Below are 19,854 nucleotides of genomic sequence, written 5' to 3'. Positions count from 1 at the left end.
GTATGCAACAACTAAAGAACATTCCATGTTTTGTGTCTGGGAGACTCGAAGAGGTACTCCTTCAAGAATTCATAATAGTCCCGAATAACTCTTTGGCTTATACGAACGTCTTCAGGAGTAGGAAAGAGAATATTAGGAATCTTCTTAACTGAAAAATGTGATTACAGCTTCAGTGCAGTGTTTATTGTCTGTATGTGTTTGTCGCAGAGCCCTTCTGTTTATTCTGATACAAGATAAATCATTCTCAAAAAAGCAAGTATGGTAATCGACACGAGGGTAGAGAAGAAATAATACAATATCATTTCAAAAATTTATTTGACGCATGTACTTACATACATTTATATAAGTATACATAATATGTACAGTTATATGTCATTTACATTTCAAATTGTACTTATTATACAAGCATATTGTGTTACAAGCTTGTTCACTGTGAAGCTGAATTATTACTTACAAATGATATCGCTAATGAACAGCACCATGGTATAAAAAAACTACATACGATAGAAAATGATATGTGCACATCCTGGAACAACACCAGTGTGAGTAAAATTGATATATGAATGTACTCTTTGTGTATGGGTATATAAATGTATTTGGATTGCACGTGAAAGCGATAAGAGCACAGTATATACAAAAATTAGGACTAGCGCTTCGAAGTTCCTGCTGTGAAAAGAACCACTTACTAAACATAAAGTATTTTCCATCGACCAAATACACCTCGAATGAAATGCAGCGATACTATTAGCTGGCTTTAAGCTGACAGCGAGCTCTATACTATGCGGCAGTTCTCGGAAAACGCTGCAGAGAAATATTTTCTGCAGCCGAGAAAAATATAATACTGTCTAGGACATTATTCTTGATGTCTGATGACGCAAAACGTAGTCCAGAAAATAATGAAGTGAATATAAATATATACATGTAATACAATGATATGATTTAGACTGTATGTTGAATCTTTAGGTTCGTTCTCTGCTCAAAAGGAAGACCCACAAATCGTTTGCAACGGAAGATATGCGGGAATTGTGAGGTGAATGGTGCTGAATAGGGGAAATTTCCGTGAATAAGAGTTTGTGGGAATAATGAATAAGATTTCAAGACAAAAAGCATTGGCAGACTGGTAATCTACATTCGTATAGTAAAAAATTTATCGTTTGCTACCTCCAGAGGCTATAGGAAGAGAGAATCTCAAAATGAGAATTTTACATATTCTCTTGTGCATTCATCTTGTACCACACAGTAAAGGTTTCTCTCAGCAAAATAAGGCACGCTCTGTGAAAAGTGAAGATGTTCCTCATCGTGATATGAAGCCAAGTTCCCAACATACGAACATCTTTCCCACGACGTTAGAAATGTGGAGAATTGTGGGGTAATAATAATGCTGAGAATGAGCTTTTACTTTGTGTGGCAGAAGCTCACATCATTTACAGCGTCTGATTATACACAGCATGTGGAGCAATAAAATAGTACAAAGTGCTCAAGAAATGAGAAAGGCGGTTCGAAACAAAGAGAGTATATACATTCGAACTCGTTGAGAGGTTGGAGGTAAGACATCCAAAGAAGGGAGAACGCCACTTCAACATTACAGTCATAGTTATTTACACATTTCTCTTTCCTGCATTGAATAGCATGTCAAAGGTTTCACGTTTGTCAGCACTGATAAACAAGTTACAGCGGAACGCATTATATTTTGTGTTGCTTCGCTGCTTCCCTCTCTGTACGGCGCTTTTTAAAGTTAAGTATACATTATTTCCAGAACCCGAAAAGTATGGAAATCGGGGCGACATTTCGCATTCTAAATGTTCTGGGAGTAACGATAACGGAAATTACTTTTTTTCGGGCAGATACCACAGTCGTGCAAAATTTCTGAAACATTTCCATTATTGTCCAATTTCTGCTATTATACCATTTTCAAGCGGTCTTCGTGTTGACACGATCGAAAATAATGACTCAATGTGCACTCTGTTATTGATGTCATCACTGGTGATCGCTGCTACAACAAGTTAATTTATTACAGTTGGCTTGCAGTGTGCAGTGCTCTATTTCTGCCACTACTTTTAAACGTTTTGCACACCACTTGTTTGCCCGACTACTTGTCCAAAGTTTCATGCTTGTCCGCTATATGCAGATGGCTGGACTGCTTGGTGGCTTATCCTCACGCACGTTAACTATCGCTTGAAAATGGCGTATAGTGGAAAATAAACAATAATTATAGCCGAAAGAGGAAACATTGCTGTTTTAAATATAGCAGAAATATTTCATGGCGCGAGGTTAGTGGCTTAGTTGATACGATGGATCTGGGCTAACATTCATGAATTATTCCCAGTGTCAGAAAGAGGAGTAGTTACCCAAGGCTACTGTCTACAGGTATTTGCACCATGCAGGCAAAGAATGATCATGAATACTTTTTGAGCCACATGTGCACCTGGAATCTGGCCTTACGAACAACTTGTAGACTGAGATATGATAGTCGATGCCACGAAAAGAGGCCGGCCAGGCAAGAGTTGTCTCAAGATTTTGGACGACCGAAGGTGGGCAGAAAGATGGTTCGGGGTGTCAGTAGACTTGATTTAGACACGAGAAAGTCTCCTGGTCAAAAATACACCAGGAATTTGGAGAGAGTAATGGAACAACGGAGAACATGACGTGCACGGCTGTGGCAGACACGTGACCAGAGAGGGTGAGCGAGGCTGGTGGTAGTCCGGCGGCGACCTTAGGGGTGCGCCTGTGGCCTGTCCTTGTGGACCGTGGCGTGGAAGCCGGTCTCCCAGTCTGCGACGTAGTCCACGGTGCGGACCGAGCCGTCGGGCTCGACCAGCGAGTACTGTCCCTTCACGACGTCTCCGTCGCGCTGCTCCCACTGGTGCTTGATGTCTCCGGTGTGGGCGTCGTGCACGCTGTACTCGAACGCGTAGCGGGGGTGGTCGTCCTGCGGGCAGAGTGCAAGTGGGAGGGTGAGACAGGGTAGAAAAACGATGTTTTGGAATACTGGAAGGAAAATAACGTGTGGAAAGGTACTGTTGTACTCTCCTCTTTCCTTTTCCAGTTTGTCAATAATAAGAATTCCCTCTCTGCCTGCTTATCGTCGTGGTCTTCAGTCCAAAGACTGGTTTGATGCAACTCTCCACCCTAGCCTATCCTCTGCAAGCCATTCATCTCTGCAGAACTATTGCAACCTATACCCACTTGACCTGCTTACTGTATTGGTCTCCCCCTGCAATTGTTATCCCCCGACACTGGTCCCCCCCGATAGCTGAGTGGTCAGCATGACGGATTGCCGTCGTACGGGCCCGGGTTCGATTCCCGGCTGGGCCGGGGATTTTCTCCGCTCAGGGACTGGGTGTTGTGTTGTCTTCATCATCATTTCATCCCCATCCGGCGCGCAGGTCGCCCAATGTGATGTCGAATGTAATAAGACCTGCACCAAGGCGGCCGGACCTGCCCCGTAAGGGGCCTCCCGGCCAATGACGCCAAACGCTCATTTCCATTTTCCCCCACACTTCTCTCCATTACCAAATTGATCATTCCTTGATGTCTCAGAATGTGTCTTATCAGCCGGCCCCTTCTTTTTTTTGTCGAAGTGTGCCATAATTTTTTTTCTCCCCAGTTTAATATAATACCTCTTCGTTACTTACAGCATAGACCCATATGGTCTTCTGTTTTGTTCTGTTACACCACATTTAGAAAAGCTTCTATTGTCCCCTCGCCTGTAATCTTTATAGTAAACATTTCATTTCGGTAGAAGGCTTCACTGCAGACAAAGAACCTCAGGAAAGACTTCCTGTCACTTAATTTTATATTCTATGTATGTACGTTAACTGGGGGCCTAGAAATGACGGAGAGGCTCCGTCTCCACCGCAGCCGCAGTGGTCCACAACCCCACGACGACTACCGCAGTCCACTTCGGCCCTCCGCCGCCCCACGCCGAACCGAGGGTTATTGTGCGGTTCGGCCCCCGGTGGACACCCCCCCCCCCTCTCCCCAGGTAACGTCTCACACCAGACGAGTGTAACCCCTCTGTTTGCGTGGTAGAGTAATGGTGGTGTGCGCGCAGGTGGATAACTTGTTTGTGCAGCAATCGCCTACATAGTGCAGCCGATGCGGAATAAGGGGAACCAGCCCGCATTTGCCGAGGCAGATGGAAAACAGCCTAAAAAACATCCACAGACTGGCCGGTTCACCGGACCTCGACACAAGTCTGCCGAGCGGATTCGTGCCGGGGACCAGGCGCTCCTTCCCACTCCGGAAGGCCGTGTTTTAGACTGCTCGGCTAACCGGGTGGGCTTAACTTTATGTTAATTGTTAACAATTTTGTGTTTTTCATAAACACTGTTCTTATTACTTGCCAAATTTATATAAATTCTAAATCGGTTGTCATCAGTTATTCTGCAGCATATTTCCTAATCCAGTTTCCTGAGTATCGCCTGATGTAATTTCGACCACATTCCATTACCCTGGTGTTATTTTTATTTGTTTTCGTCCTATAACCTCTTTACAAGAGACTATTCTCTCAGTAGCAAAAATAATGTAAGAGAAAAATAACAAAACATGGAACTCCATTATTTTAAAAAGAATGAAATCTATATACACAACTGAAAAGTATTAAAATGGTTGTAAAATTATGACTATGTGTTTTGAGTGGTGACGGAAGTGAGTTGTTGCTTTAAAATGATATCGATAAATCAGATAACTAGTAGAGTAAATGCTGCAATATAAGAAAGGAAGCGCCTTGATGATGGATAATTTGGAAGAGAAGTGGCTGTAGGGTATGGACTAGTACCCGAGCAGATCAGTATGGGTATCGTGTTAGGTGGAGCGTTTGAGATCCATGGCTATTCTGGGAAGGAAGCGGCTGAATATATATATATATATATATATATATATATATATATATATATATATATATATATATATAGGGGTACATTAGAAATGACAGCAAGAAAAGATGTGAGTCAAGGGAGACAGGAAGAGGGGAGTAGTGTGGTAGACCACAGGTAATGTAGACAGGGAAAAGGAAGCGACTGAGAGACGAAAAGAGAAGAAAGCGTAACTCGTCGAACATGACAACATTTCCTCTACTGTTTCGCTGAGAAAGTGGCTATTATAAATTAGCTGTTTAGGGAAAGAAGTTACTCTTTTAGTTTAATACTACAGGGAATCGAATTGTGCGTAGAGTGCACGACAGCTTGTACGAGACGCGGATAGCTATAGGGAGGAATTTAATGTGCCTTTGTTTTATGAATGAGTGCGGCTAGAATATTAGGTAAGTGAGATCTCGCCTTGCGATTATGACGACACGAGGAGTACTTGATTTTTGGTGCGAGGTACTCGGGAACATGCGCAGTGTGCAGCTGATGAAGGCGCAGCGCGTTTTACTCACGTAGCCATTACGCAGCCATCCCAATTGCGTGTATTAAGCACTGGCACGGTCAAGTAGATGGATGTTGCAGAAATAGAGCACACAAGTATTCATTGTGAGTTCTAGCAGTGTAGAATTTTTGCTACTCGTGCCGTTTTGGATCACGAGTGCTTGCTCTAAAAAATGTGTGTGAAATCTTATGGGACTTAACTGCTAAGGTCATCAGTCCCTAAGCTTACACACTACTTAACCTAAATCATCCTAAGAACAAACACACACACCCATGCCCGAAGGAGGACTCGAACCTCCGCCGGGACCAGCCGCACAGTCCATGACTGCAGCGCCTGAGACCGCTCGGCTAATCCCGCGCGGCTGCTTGCTCTAGTTTACGTCCCTCACCATATGGAAATATGTTTCGAAACTTCTGGAGGGCATAGAGACAAGCGAATATCTTGGTACATTGACGAAATTATTTTCTGCTCAGTTGAGGTGCTCATTAAAAGCTACAAACAAGTTCTTCGTCGTTACCGTATATGGTACTGCGATTCCTTCGAAGAAAATAGAAGGCAACTGTTCGAGGAATTTAATTTTGATACAATTATTATGATGCACAGATTTATATATTTGATCTCTCAGACTACCTGAATACGCTCTGTGATGGCAACAACGTAAATCCTGAAAGTGCTGTAGCAGTACGATGTCCGGACGACAGGGGAGCGAGTTAATCTGGTAGCTAGTGGGCTGTTAGGTGAGACGGACAGAGCTATGAATCACGGGTGATATTCCCTCACGACTTGTGGACCGTGCCTCTGCCGCGCAACTGCTGTGTTATTTACAGTTTTTAAATGGAGCTCTTAATTACTGCGGCAGAGCCCGTGGCGTCGCGCGCCCTTTGAAATAGCGGCCGCGCGGCTCTTCTGGATGTTTATTACGCGCGTTCAAAGAGCGGCGGCCTCCTCTTCCAAACAAATGTGTGCTGCTGGAGCGGCGTTCTAGCTTTTTCTACGTTTACTGAGCCATATTTTTGCTTTACAACTGGCCGCGTCGGATTATGAGAATTATGCCCGGTGTAAATTGAAAAGAACACGCGCCGTCCATTTCTGTATGATCAGGCGAACAAAGTTGCGCAGGGCTGTTTTTTTGAAAGCCGAAAGAATAAGACGACAAAGATATGGTCGGACATGGAAACCTGAACTATGACGTTGTTTTACAGAACGATTCCATAAAGCAAGCTGCCCAAGATTGGATTATTTTCTAAGGAACTAACTTGCTGCTGGATTATGACAGATGTCGTGCTCTCTTGCTACAGCCGCGTATTCATTCGCGAGAGTTCGTTAAATTGTGTAGTTACTTAAAATTCCGTACAGAAACCGAAGCTTTATTCTTCGTTTCCTGTAGTGTAGAGGGCTGACTCGATTTCATCAGTGGCGCTTCATCCCTTACACGTCACTGTCTTTTGGAAAACTCATTAGCCATTTGCTACACGTTTTGCTGAAGTAATGGCAAGTTATTGCTTTCGGCATCAGCCCACAGTTCTTTTTCTTGCTCTGACGATTGTGTAATACTGCTGCGACCTTGGAAAGGTTAACATGCAAATGCCTTGATCTTTCATTTTTCTGGTACTTTTTAGAAACCGCCTCCATAGCCGAGGTCGCTCACGCAGGCCTGTGCAGTGACGTTCGACTCGGAGATGGACCGATTAGAACCATGGTGGGAGAAAATTTTCACTGCCAGTATTTGGATAGGAAGAGGAGAGGAGATGGTGGCGTTAAGTTCCTGATCACCACTATTTGCGCCAAAGTCTTGGATTAAATTCCACATTGCCTTGCAGGAAGCGAGCTCACATGACATCTTTGACGGTGAGGACGTTAAGTTCGGCAGCCCACTTGGTGCTACTGGAGAGGATTAGGTTATGTGCTGGCACTGGGTTTCACACTCTACTATCCCCTCATCCACAACAACGCGAACGCAACACTACACTGTACAGTCAGACACATGACACAGATATACATTTGACACCTCGTAAAATGTTGGAGGAAGGCAACGGCAAACCACCTCCGCTTGGACTTCGTCTAGAACTGCGATACAGGATTCCCGCATCTACTCGCCTATGCTCAGTTCCTGAATGTAGGACTACTTTGAACATAATTTTAAAGCATCGTCCCTATCGGGATTTGCCCTGAGGTCACTGTATTTATCAGGCAAGCAGTTAAAACAGGATGGTGTTGGAATGATGGATACGATTTTCTTCTCAGTGTCTTGGATTACCGCAACTCCGTGTTTCTAGGGACTCTAAATGATTCTCATCCCTTTGGAGAGCGATATTTTTCAAGAAAGATAATGCGCTTTGCAATTTAGCGTTCTCCCAATGGTTTATTTAAAATAATCAAGTTTCCTAAGTATTTTTCTGCACACAAGACCCTTCTCTTCCCCTTCTCCTCCAACCTTAACCCAGACGTACGTCTGTGGAATTGCCTGAATCATTTTAACTGTATTACTCCTTTATCTCGCCGCTTTTAGCACCTATGCGCAGCACTGCAAGCAGACACCCATGCAGGTACGTAGCGGCCTGTCAACACCAGATACTGATCTCATCTGTTTGATATGTGTCTTCTACAGGGTGAATTCTCTGTATACCAGCGTCAGCATCATCGTCGCCATCAAAAATGGTTCAAATGGCTCTGAGCACTATGGGACTTGACATCTTAGGTCATCAGTCCCCTAGACTTAGAACTACTTAAACCTAACTAACCTGACATCACACACAGCCATGCCCGAGGCAGGATTCGAAACTGCGACCGTAGTAGCAGCGCGGATCAGGACTAAAATGCCTAGAACCGCTCGGCCACAACGGCCGGCATCGTCACCATCAGCCACTTCTAAGAGGCTGAGAAGTCCTCTCACTGCCATAAAAAGTTATCACCATCACTGTAGATCTGGAGGCGCTTCCTTCCATCTTCTACGACGTGCATCTGGCTTAGGTTGTTTTACACATCTCTCTGCTAACGGGCCAAGCAGGTCGAGAGTTTTCTGTGGATTTGCCTCCGATAGACTTCTCAGCCACATACTTGAGCTCTTCCTGTGGCTATTGTGGCAGAAGGAGGTCGTTTGTGATCTCCAGGGGAAGATAACCTTGTCCACTGCAGAGATAGTACGCCAGACTCTTCGTACTTCTAAATGAGCCAGACATACTAGGCTGACATAAGGGTTTGCGCCTTTCCATCATGGAGGGTGTTTTCCTGCACATCTTGGAAATAAACTTTTGAAAATTTCTGGCACGGTGCAGTACCTCCCAGAGAAATACTGTTAGTGGGAATAGCAAATGCGTTTTCATTCTGTGGTATGTGTGCAAACCCTGTGGACACAGCTGTTGTCATCTGGGACACGGGAGTGAAAAGGCCCAACACTTGGCCATCGAGAATTTTAAAATAACCTTGTTCATGTATACGGTAACTTGAATAAGTGGGATCTATTCAGAGTACGCAAAACGTTCTAACAAAATGACAGAATCACCTCTGGCTTGAACTACACCCTCCACACACACTGAGTGGTAAAAATTCAGTGGGACGCCGGTGCACTCCACTCCTTGAATCGTTTCCAAAGGAACAAAATTGCGATACGTTAGACAGCACTGCATGCCTACAGGCAGCTACTGTTGAATTTCTATGTCATTTGGATCACTGAAGACGTGTAGCTACATGTGCCAATGAGAGAAATGTTCTTTTGCGAGTTACTGAACTCCGAATGTCAGTCGTATCAAATTACGAAACTGGTTGAGATGGATCTGCGTTGACTGACAGCACAAATTTCTGTCTAGTCTGAAAATGTTTGTGAGTGACAAGGTATGACAGTGGTCTGTGGCCCTTGCCGCTTTTCTTTTCACAACTGTACTTCGGCCGAGTTACATGACTGCGAGCAGTATACCTTTCCTCGTAGACCCGATGGAGAATCTGCATTGGCACACCCACAAATCGGGCCGACGTCATTCACGATATGGTCACGGGCACATGTCCATTCGCGGTAGCTCCTTTCTGCCATTCTGTCAAGTCACCCTGTTAACCTGTCTTAATGCAACGACCACATACGATTGTCTGTCACATACGCACTACGCCACCACCACCACGACTTGCGTCAGCGACGGAGGGTCGACGACCGCCTGGCGCCAGTTCTACACCGTTTACAGTGTTCCAAGGTGACCAGTGTGCACAAATATTTTGTGTGGTGCATCGACACAAGAAAAGTCTACAGTATAAATGCTCGAGGGCATGAGCAAATTAAGAGCTGGGCTTGCGACGGTACTCACGTATTCCTTGACGATGGGCTTGACGACGGCGGCGGCCACGGGCACCTTAGCGACAGCGGCTACTGGCGCCGTGGCGACGTAGGCGGGGGCGGCGGCGGCGGCGTAGCGCACGGCTCCCGCCTGGCCGGAGTAGCCGGCGTAGCCGCTGGCCGCATAGCCGCTGGAAGCATAGCCCAGGCCGCCCGCGGCGGACGAGTACCTCACGCCGACTGCGGGGGCGGCGGCCACCACGGGGGCGGCGGCGACGTACTTCTGCACGGCGATGGCCGGCGCCGCCGCGCGGTACGCCGACGCGGCACTCAGGCTGGAAGCTGCAGAAACGGGCACAGTCAGACGCCAACAGTCGGCTGCTGATGGGAACTGCACCTCCACACGTGAAGGGCTGCCACAGTAATCGCGTTACGGAAATCAAGTTACTGGCGCATGTTGGGAATCCGTCTCCTCCACTATCCTTCAGATGAAATTCGCTGACACAGGGGCATCTATGCATTCGCTGGGGCATTTTATGTATATCTGTTGTTTGTTGACAATGTCCTGTGCGAATTCTCAGGTTTGTGCGGGTAGCAGGGGAAGCAAGGTGTTTTGGACTGACTCCCAGCATATGACCTGGCAAGTGGCTTGACCGGGTATTTGGGGGGGGGGGGGGGGCGAGGAACAGATCGCGCTTTCGTCATGCAGTGCTGGCATTATATATGTACTTACAGTCACTACTTGAAGGTTAAGGTACACGCAGCCGCTGTCCTTTTCAAAGAGTGTCAAATTGTGTAAAAGTAACCACGAGAGGCGTTTGAAAAGTCAGGTCCGAGAGATGGCACCACCGGCGCGTATCGAGGTCATGTTTAGTTAGTAGCATCTTTGGAAAGAACGCACACCAAATTTCAGCCATATTGGTCTATTTCTTTGTGTTTGGCATTCGTGTGAATCAAGGAAGCTGAGTGATTGTCAAACAATGGACGAAGAAGAATTTCGTGTGGTGATTATACATTACTGTATGAAAGGCAAAACGCCTCAGGAAACTAAAGAGAAGCTTGATAAACGTTAAGGTGACTCTGCAATTTCGATTAGAACAGTTTATAAGTGGTTTCAAAATTTTCGAAGTGTCCATATGGACACAAATACTGAACGTTCTAGACGCCCTGTGGAGGTTACGACTCTAGAAATCGTTGATAAAATCCATGATGTGGTGATGGATGACAGAAAAGTTAAGGTGTGTGAGATTGCTAGTGCTGTGGGCATCTCGGATGAACGGGTACATAATATTTTGCATAAATATTTGGACATAAGAAGGTTATCCGCAAGATGGGTTCCGCGACTGATCACGCTTGACCAAAAACGGAATCGTGTGAAGTGTTAGAAGGATGGTTTTCAGCTGTTCAGGAAGAATCCGCAAGACTTTAAGCGTCGTTTCGTCACTGTGGATGAAACATGGATACATTACTATACTCCTGAGACCAAACAATAATTTAAACAATGGGCTACCAAGGCAGAATCTGCAGCAAAAAAGGCGAAGACCAGTCCTTCGGCCGGAAAGGTTATGGTGCCTGTCCTTTGGTATTCGCAATGGATAATCCTCGTCGACTATCTGGAAAAGGGTAAAACTATTACAGGTGCATATTATTCATCGTTATTGGACTGTATGAAAACCGATCTGCAAGAAAAACGCCGGCGATTGGATCGCAAAAAAATCCTTTTCCATCACAACAATGCACCAGCACACACCTCAGCAGTTGTGATCGCAAAATTAATGAAAATAGGATTCCAATTCGTTTCAGAACTGAAAATGAATGATTAAATAATCTCACTATACGCTACCTGATAAGATTCATGCAACTAATTTGAATGGATAACTTGCCGAATTTGGCTCCTACTAAAGGATCGCTATATTCTTGAATAGATATCTATAACGTCGTGTTTCTTGATTCCGACCTAATACAGGAAGCTAAGAAACTAGGTTCATTCAAGAATAACAGACAGACGTCGTTGCTCAGTAGGAGTTGTGAAGAAAACATCCTTTTATTTTGTTCTTTCGTTTCATTTCGTTGTCTCTCATACATTTCAAGCCGCTAGGTCAGTAATTATATTCGTCCCTATAAATAGAGGATCAATTCGTGAACACTTGCATCACTTCACCGTTACGGCGTGGTAGGAGCTTGGTACTGTTGGGTTGACTATGTTGACAGCGACTGACTTCTACTGATTTGTGCCGATTCACAACTATGGAGCCCTGGTTCAGGAAGTTCTGAACGAACTCTGCACTGTCGACCATTAACATTGCAACACCGGGAAGGATCGAAGATCGAAATTTTAATTACTAAGTGCATACGGTATACTAATAAGAATACATGATTAAATTTTGTAGGTGAGTTTGTGTTTTATGTTTTGCGGATAAGGTCAACAAATGTCCTGTTTGTATTAAATGTTCTGGGTGCACTTGTAGCGATATTTATCGATAAAAATACGAACTTTCGACAGTATCCATCATAGTCATAGTAAAAGAAGCAACTGACTGACGAAGAAGTAAAGAAATTACTCAGATGTAACTGGAACAGTAGTGCCCGCTGCGAGCAAGGTGTTCATTGCTGCCTACGATGAAACCTCACTCGCAACCTCTTAGTTTCGATCACGATGTATAATGCAGCACGTACTCAGGAGCAGCAACGAGACTGACCAACATGGAAAGTGTCGATGTTGTCGGTTCCTTGTTAGCCAGCACGTCCAGGCTGTCCGTGGCAGCGGCATCAACAGCAAAGAAATTCGGAACTCAATTTCTTCGTACTTCTCGCTGTAACCTGTGCTATTGAGTTCGCCTTACAGAATCGTAGCAGCCTCACCACCTTTCTCCTTAATTTCGCTGCTTGCTGCGTCCATTCTTTTGAACATTAAAGTAATAAGCCGAATGAAACAAAGCACATGAAGAAAACGAATTAAGAGGTACTTTAATGGTCGGAAATGTAGCCCATAGATCGACATGGCAACGATGAAAAAACAGAAGGCGGTTCCTACCTTGTTTTCTGGTTAGTTGTTGCCACGGAAACACTTTCGTAAACGCCTAGCTCCTAATCAGTTTGTTATTCTGATTCACGCATCGATAAAAAGTGCACGTCCACAAGGACTACTGAGCCACAAACCCAAACCTTAATAAAAATTGTTCAACCACATTCTAATTCCCTTAGACTCGTAGGACTCGAAGTCATTTATGACTGTGGAAATAAGACCGAGAGTGAAGTAGTGTGTAAGGCGTGTACTTTGTACCTCGAGACTGCACCTACCCCTAAGAGTAGAGTAGGGTTATTTGAGCAAGTAATGGCCCACTTAAGAGTAGAGCAGGGTTATTTGAGCAGGTAATGGCCCACTGAAGAGCCAGCAAGTTTCAGTCAAATACCAGGCAAACTGGTGGAGATTCATAGGGAGTACCAGTTGGGAATACTTGGGAGAGGATGTTCAGTCCCATCCTTTGCCTTCAGCTAAGGACAAGCTCCAAAAAATCTTGGTGAGATCTGAAAGTTGGGAACTATTTTCGATTTAATACTCTGGAAATACGTTCCAGATGAAGAATATGAATGCTTAGTACGTGCATAGGCGTGTTTTTTAAACTGAGTCCACAGTGATGTCGATAACCTACTTGACATATGCAGTGTACCTATGACCACACAGGATTACGTCCCGTATTATACATCGTGATGGGAACAAAGATACTGTGTGAGGCTTCATCGTTGATCCAATGTAATCCTTGATCGCAGTGAGCACTGCTACATCTGTTACATCTGAGAAATTCATTTATTTCTTCAACAGTCAGTAGCTTTCCTGACGATGACATTGGCGGGTACTGTCAAAGCTAGGATTTTCATAGGTTATTTACGCTACAAGTGGACCGAGAACGTCTAATACAAAAAGTCTATCACACAAGGTTTAAATGTCATGTTTCCACCTATTGTATACCAAGCAAGAGGCAACAAAAAATACTGTGAGAGACTGCCAACACACAGGCACAACAATTCACCTAGTGCTCCTTAGGCCCCTGTAGCACTACTTCTGCACCAGTTCCTTCACTAAGTCGTGTACGTCCATCAACAGTGTTGACAATCAGTAGGGAACACTGTCATCAAGACTATTTCGCTTCCGTCTTGTGCTGTCAGACATGTAAATCATTCCTCTGACTGGCTTAAAACACGATGTGCTGCAGACCCTTACACAGTTAAGAACCAGACTGCACTGTTTAGTGCGTGCAGTCAGCTCAGTACAATACTCTCAAGACGACCTTCCGACTTATCAGTCACTGTTTACGGAGAACTTGGACCAACCCAGAGTTAAGATCAAAGACTGTGAAGAGAGAGCGAAATTATTTTAGATATCACAATGTTAGGTTGGGACATCAAGTGCCACAAATCAAACTTCATCAAAGTTAAGTATCATTTGTAACATATTCTTAATAAATATTATTTGCTGTTTCGTATTGTGTTGCCACTATCGCTTCTTATAGTGCTGCCCTATCTAACAAGTGTTTATTTCCAAATCTACAAATCAGCTACCATTAAGGAACTATAGAAGAGGAACAGTTTTCTCTACTGTGGGTGTTTGGGCTGAATTAATAGTAGAATTCAGTTACTACATTCGCATCAGTATCATTTCGTCATATAAACGTATCTGACCAAAAGCGCCTTACTTGAACCTAACAACAAAAAAGTTGTAATGTGCGACGTCTGTAGCGGCGAAAGTGCTCCGTGTCTTCATACCTGCAGAGTATGAGGCCAGCCTGGAAGCAGCGTAGCCACCAGCGGCGTATCCACCAGCTGCGTAGACGGGGGCGGCGACGGTGGCGACAGCGGGGGCGACGGCGACGGCGGGGGCGGCAGCGACGGCGACTGCGGGGGCAGAGTACCTGGCGGCGGCGCCCAGGCGTGCTGCGGAGTAGGAGCTGCCGCTGGAGTAGCCGGAGTATCCGGAGTAGCCACCGGCCGAGTAGGCGGCCACTGCCGGGGCGACCGCCTTCACAGCGACTGCGGGGGCGACGGCCTTGTAGGCGATGGCGGGGGCGGCAGTGGCGACGACTGCGGGGGCGGATATCACTGCGGCGGACTTGATTCCTGCAGCAGGCGAGGGATCCCCTCAGTAACAGAACAACCTCTCGATCTTATTTGAGACTCACAGGGTAAGTACCCCAGTTAGGATGGCTAAACTGAACAACAAATGATGAAAAACGTGTCTATTCCATCACCTATCCAGGTCTTATGTCTGTACGAGGGGTATTCATAAAGTTTCATCACCTCTAAAAATCCAACTGTGTACTTCGCTATGTATTCACGTTTCAAAGCGAAACATTTTTACCAATGATGGATGACTTAGTTACGACTTTGGTTGCAGAAGTATCAGCGTAATCAACAACACAAACGCGATGTTACATCATGTGAAATCTCACCATGATTACAATATATAATGACGGAAGTAATACTTCTAATTCCATTTGTCTTATTTGTCCACTTGTTTAAATTCGCCTTCAAAACATCCAAGGTTGCGTTCGGTGACCAACTGCACCCCACTGGCGAGAGAACTACCGAAGTTAATGTCTGAACAATGGTTTTTATGTCATCCTTGATTCGCCAATTCTCGCCTAGTCTGTTACTTTGAAATGTTTTATTTTATACATTTTATTAATGTGTTTTAATTTACGGTTTATTTTCGTGCTAGTCTTCCCAGTATACTCCCTTGTGAAATGTTCCCTCATTGTAGCTTTACCAACGACAGTCATAAAGTTTTAACTGTCACCTCAAAAACTGAAGCTGTGACCGTGAAGGTTGGCGACGGTGTTCACAGTCTTCCCCACATATTCACTCTGTAATGCAACACGTATCTCCCAACGATGGATGACCTGACAGAGACATTTTAACTGTTCAGACAATGTTATTACTCGAAAAATCATCTCATAATTCGGACGCTTCTGTCACTCAATGGATTCTTCATACAAGAAAAGGGGAAAAATTCACTCAGTAGCTTGTTAGGAGAATGTTGTGTGGGTGGAGGGGTGGGGTGAGGTGGGTACAAAATTTGATAGCCCAAAGAAGCAAGTGTGACTGTGTACTGTACAGATTTGGCAGGCACCTTGTCATGGCGCCAATCCACCTCCTTTGACACCTTCTCGTCATCCCACGATGATATTTCTTGATAGTACTCATAACGTCATCAGGAGATTTCAGTAATATGCTGCTCTGACAGTTTGCCCTTTATGAATATAATCTGTTAGCTCCAAACCATGCCAGTCCCAAAACAGGTTCAGCATCTCCTTGCCTGATGATGGATTGCTCTTTGCCTTTTCTCGATGCTGGTGTGAATCCAAGTGTTTCCACAGTCCTTTCTCTCGGGGTCATAGTGATACACCCAGCACTTCATAGTGATTCGGCGACTGGCGAAGTCATCTGGTTGACCTGATGCAACTGCTCTCGCTGCTGACTCAGTTTGGAGGGCTTTTTATATGGGTAAGCAGATGTAGGGGTGGTAAGAACAAACATTTAGTAATGCATACTTTATTCATAGCATCTTTTTATAATTTTGGTGAGTTCGTTGCATGCCCTGTTTCTTACATTCCTGTTGGAATGGGATTTGGTTTCTCCTTCCCATAAACATGGCAATTCTGAGTAAATATTTCTAAAAGCCTCCTAACGTTCTTTTACTGTTAAGTGAAGATGATCGACGGAATGACAAGCCTGGTGTGCAGTGAACGTCAAAACGTGTGACTCTGCTAGTCATCTGTGACTCGTCAGCAACTACACCTACATACTCTACAAGTCACTTTACAGTGTATTATGGATAGTACCTTGTACTTATATTATCAACTTGCTTTCCTATTCCATTCGTGTAATAAGCTACAGAAAAAATACTGTATCTCTCGTACATACATCTGCATATCCTCTAATCTCTCTTGTCATATTCTCATTATAAGTATATGAGATATTCGATGGTGACTGCATAATGGTCGCACAGTCTTCTTCGAATACAGGATCTATAATTTTACCGAGGAGAGTTTTGAGGGACGCCCATTAAAGTTTCCTGAGCATTTCTATTACACTTTCATATGGAGGATACCGACCTGTTACAATCTTAGCAGCTTGTCTCTCTATTCGTTCAAAGTCTGTAGTCATGACTACTTGCTAATGACTCCAAACGCCGGAACAATAATTTATAATTGGTTGAAATAGTGTTTTGTATGTGATTTCCTTTACAGAGGCACTGAATTTTCCCAGAATTCTTCCAACAAATCCAAGTCTTCCATCTGCCTTCCTTAATATTAATTTTGTATAATCGTCCCATTCCATCTTGCTTCTTGGTATTACCACCAAATACTTATAGAGTGTGGTACAATGAAGTTGTTAGAATTGGGAGACATTCAGTCCAGCTGCAAGACTGACTCTGGACACTTTTGGACATGTCCAGGCCACTGTGATCACAGACAAGAATGAGTGTGTGGTCTACTCGTGAATAAAAGGGTAGTGATATCAAAGGCCTTAATGTATAAGCTCGAATACGGCAAACGAAAACTTTTCTTGTTGCTGCACTCTCACCTGAACTGTAAGACGATCCTGAGTAGCCAGCAGAGTAGCCAGACGAGTAGCCCCCAGAGTATCCTCCAGAGTAGCCAGTGGCGACGACGGCAGGTGCAGCGGCGACTACAGGAGCGGCGGCGACCACAGGGGCGGCGGCGACTGCGGGGGCGGCCACCACGGACTTAATGGCCGAGGTGTAGGAGGTGGCAGCAGATCCCCCATAGGCCCTGCTGGCGCCGGAGTAGCCAGAGTAGCCCGCACTCACCACAGCCGGTGCAGAGTAGGAGGCCACCGCCGGTGCTGAGTAAGCGGCCAACGCAGGTGCTGCGTAGCTCGCCACTGCCGGCGCCGAGTAGGCTACTGCAGGGGCTGCTAGAGCTGCCGTCTGCACACAGATGTGCATTGGGTAAGAAGGGGAGGTGTCCATCACCTAAGTTACTATAGTTAATAAAGGCAAGAACTACAATGTTCACTAATGGTCGTTCAGGCTGTTTGCTACACAGTTTTACATACATTGTCATGAGAATATAATTATGATGATCAAAGTGGATTATTCAGTTGCTACTTGTAACTAATTGGGGCGCAATTGATAATGTCTGATGCAGTCATATACTTTCTTTATCATCTGCTGCTGGGGAGAGGGACAGACAGAAAGATGCTGAGTTAGAGGTTGGGAACTTGCTTGTCCTGTAATTTGCAGCTGGTGTTCGTTTTACTCTTGAAATTGCAATAAAGTTGTAACATCACCTAACTACACAAAAGTCAGTGCAGCCACTGTCAGCACGGGAAAGTAGATGCGTGGTGCCTCTAATAGAAGCTGACACAAAGTAACGACAGCTGTGCTGCCGAGACAATAAAGACGTGAACTGTAGCTCTTCTTAGTACATAATGAGGATGACTGATATCTCATCTGTTAGGTGGGATCTATTAGAGTGTTGAACAGGTGCAGTGGAACTGAGCTCACCCTGAGAGCGGCGCCGGCCGAGTAGGCTGCGCCGGCGGAGTAGGCGGACCCAGCCGAATAGGAGCCTGCCGAGTAGCTGGCCACTGCGGGGGCGGCGACAGCGGCGACTGCGGGGGCGGCGGCCAGCGGCAGGTGTCCACACTGTGTCGTGTGCGTGTGGTGCGCGAGGTCGTGGTCGTAGTAGGCCGAGGCCAGCGCCAGGGCGCAGCTGAGCATCACCTGCAACAGCCATGATGCAGAGGTCAGCGATCGCCACCAGAGCTGTAGCAGCAGTGCTGGCTTACTACACACTACAAGATGTATGCGCTGGAGCTAACTCATGTTACACAGGACTGTATATCTTGTCCACATAGAAAACGCCTCCATTTTTCTCACAGTCGACGAACATTCGAGCTCGCCTTGTCGTGTGTTAAGCTTCAATAGAGTCTACAGGAGTCTTCCTCCATAACTAAACTTGACTGACTGGCATCCAGAGGGCTGCAGTTCGATTCCTCGTACTGTCTCTTTCGTAGGAAGCCCCATGCCTCATGATGCCAACTGATGAGATATTTGAATGAAAAATAGCGGTTCTCAGGTCTGGAAATCCGATGCTGGCCGAGAGAATAGTGTGCTTACCCTGTGTCTCTCCATACCTCGTGCAAATGATGCCATTCACAGAGTATAACACGTCGGTCGGTCGGTACCTATTGGGTCGTCTGACGCCAGAACGGTGGTGCTACAACACTAAAACACTGTACGTAGGGAGAGCTTCGAAGATTCTATAATTCGTGCAGAGACTTGCAGCTGACTGCACGTAAAGAAACTCAACACAGTCCTTATAAATAGGTGAAGAGACGCGTTACTTATCGATTACGCTGTTGCCGACAAACCTCTGGAAACAGTAAGGTACCTAGATTGACCACGTAAAATTAATTGTACTATAAGCAGAAGCGAGACTACGAGCGATTCTTGAGTATTATTTTTTAGCCTGAGACCCTTCATAGGTGAATTAACAGAAAGAGAAAATCGAACGAGAAACGGAGTGTTTCGTCACTGTATCGATTGCTAAGTGATACCGGGATGCTTAAAAATTCCAGTGGCAGACCTTCAAGACAGAAATTTATGTAGCACTGAGAGATTTACCGTTGAATTTCTAAGAGCATGTGTAAGAAGGAGAGTCGGGCCGGGCAGCATGTTACTTTCTCCTACATGTCTCGCGAAATGAGCACGACGGCAAAATCAGAGAGTTAGAGCTCATACGGAGATTTATCAACAACCATCCTCCCCACGCACCACTAGCCTATGGATCAGGGAAGGGTGGGAACTGATAGTGATGCCGGAAGTTCCCTCTGCCGCACACCGTAAAGTCTCTTGAAAAGTATTGATCTAGATTTAAAATAATTCTAGCTTCTCTATCGGTTGCCTGCGTTTAAAAAGTCACAGAAACCTTGTGATCTGTGTTTTCGCTCCTAACGAGCTAATTTGAAAGGTGTGTGCACTAAAAGATTGAAATTAGAAGTGACAATTTTAGTTAATATACGAGGGACGTTCCAAAAGTAAGTTTCGTCCTTGTTTTTGAAAAAAAAAAAAGATGATACACTAGATGACAAACAAAGGCCATATGAATCCTCACCCATTGTTGATTCAACAACGAAAGGGGCATCAGCTGGGGAGGAATGACGCATGCGCAAAGCGCCGAAGAAGAGAGGGTAGC

General features: G+C 45.2%; 1 protein-coding gene across 1 annotated transcript in view; it reads right to left on the bottom strand.

The window, feature by feature from the left end:
* Positions 1–420: 420 nt before the first annotated feature.
* The window catches only part of LOC124711405 (fibroin heavy chain-like), a 93,671-nt gene continuing 74,237 nt past the window's right edge, over positions 421–19,854 (bottom strand). Inside the window, exons 2-6 of the mRNA XM_047241464.1 lie at positions 18,162–18,380; positions 17,216–17,582; positions 14,396–14,746; positions 9,663–9,973; positions 421–2,929 (exon numbers count right to left, since the gene is read on the bottom strand). Of these exons, the coding sequence (XP_047097420.1) occupies positions 2,714–2,929; positions 9,663–9,973; positions 14,396–14,746; positions 17,216–17,582; positions 18,162–18,380 (1,464 nt within the window). The 3' untranslated portion in view covers positions 421–2,713. The remainder of the gene's footprint in view (positions 2,930–9,662; positions 9,974–14,395; positions 14,747–17,215; positions 17,583–18,161; positions 18,381–19,854) is intronic.

Source organism: Schistocerca piceifrons, chromosome 8 (assembly GCF_021461385.2).
Source record: "Schistocerca piceifrons isolate TAMUIC-IGC-003096 chromosome 8, iqSchPice1.1, whole genome shotgun sequence".
In the NCBI taxonomy this organism is placed as follows: Eukaryota; Metazoa; Arthropoda; class Insecta; order Orthoptera; family Acrididae; genus Schistocerca; species Schistocerca piceifrons.
Note: the sequence above shows the minus strand (reverse complement) of the source record. Positions and strands in the feature narration are given on the sequence as shown.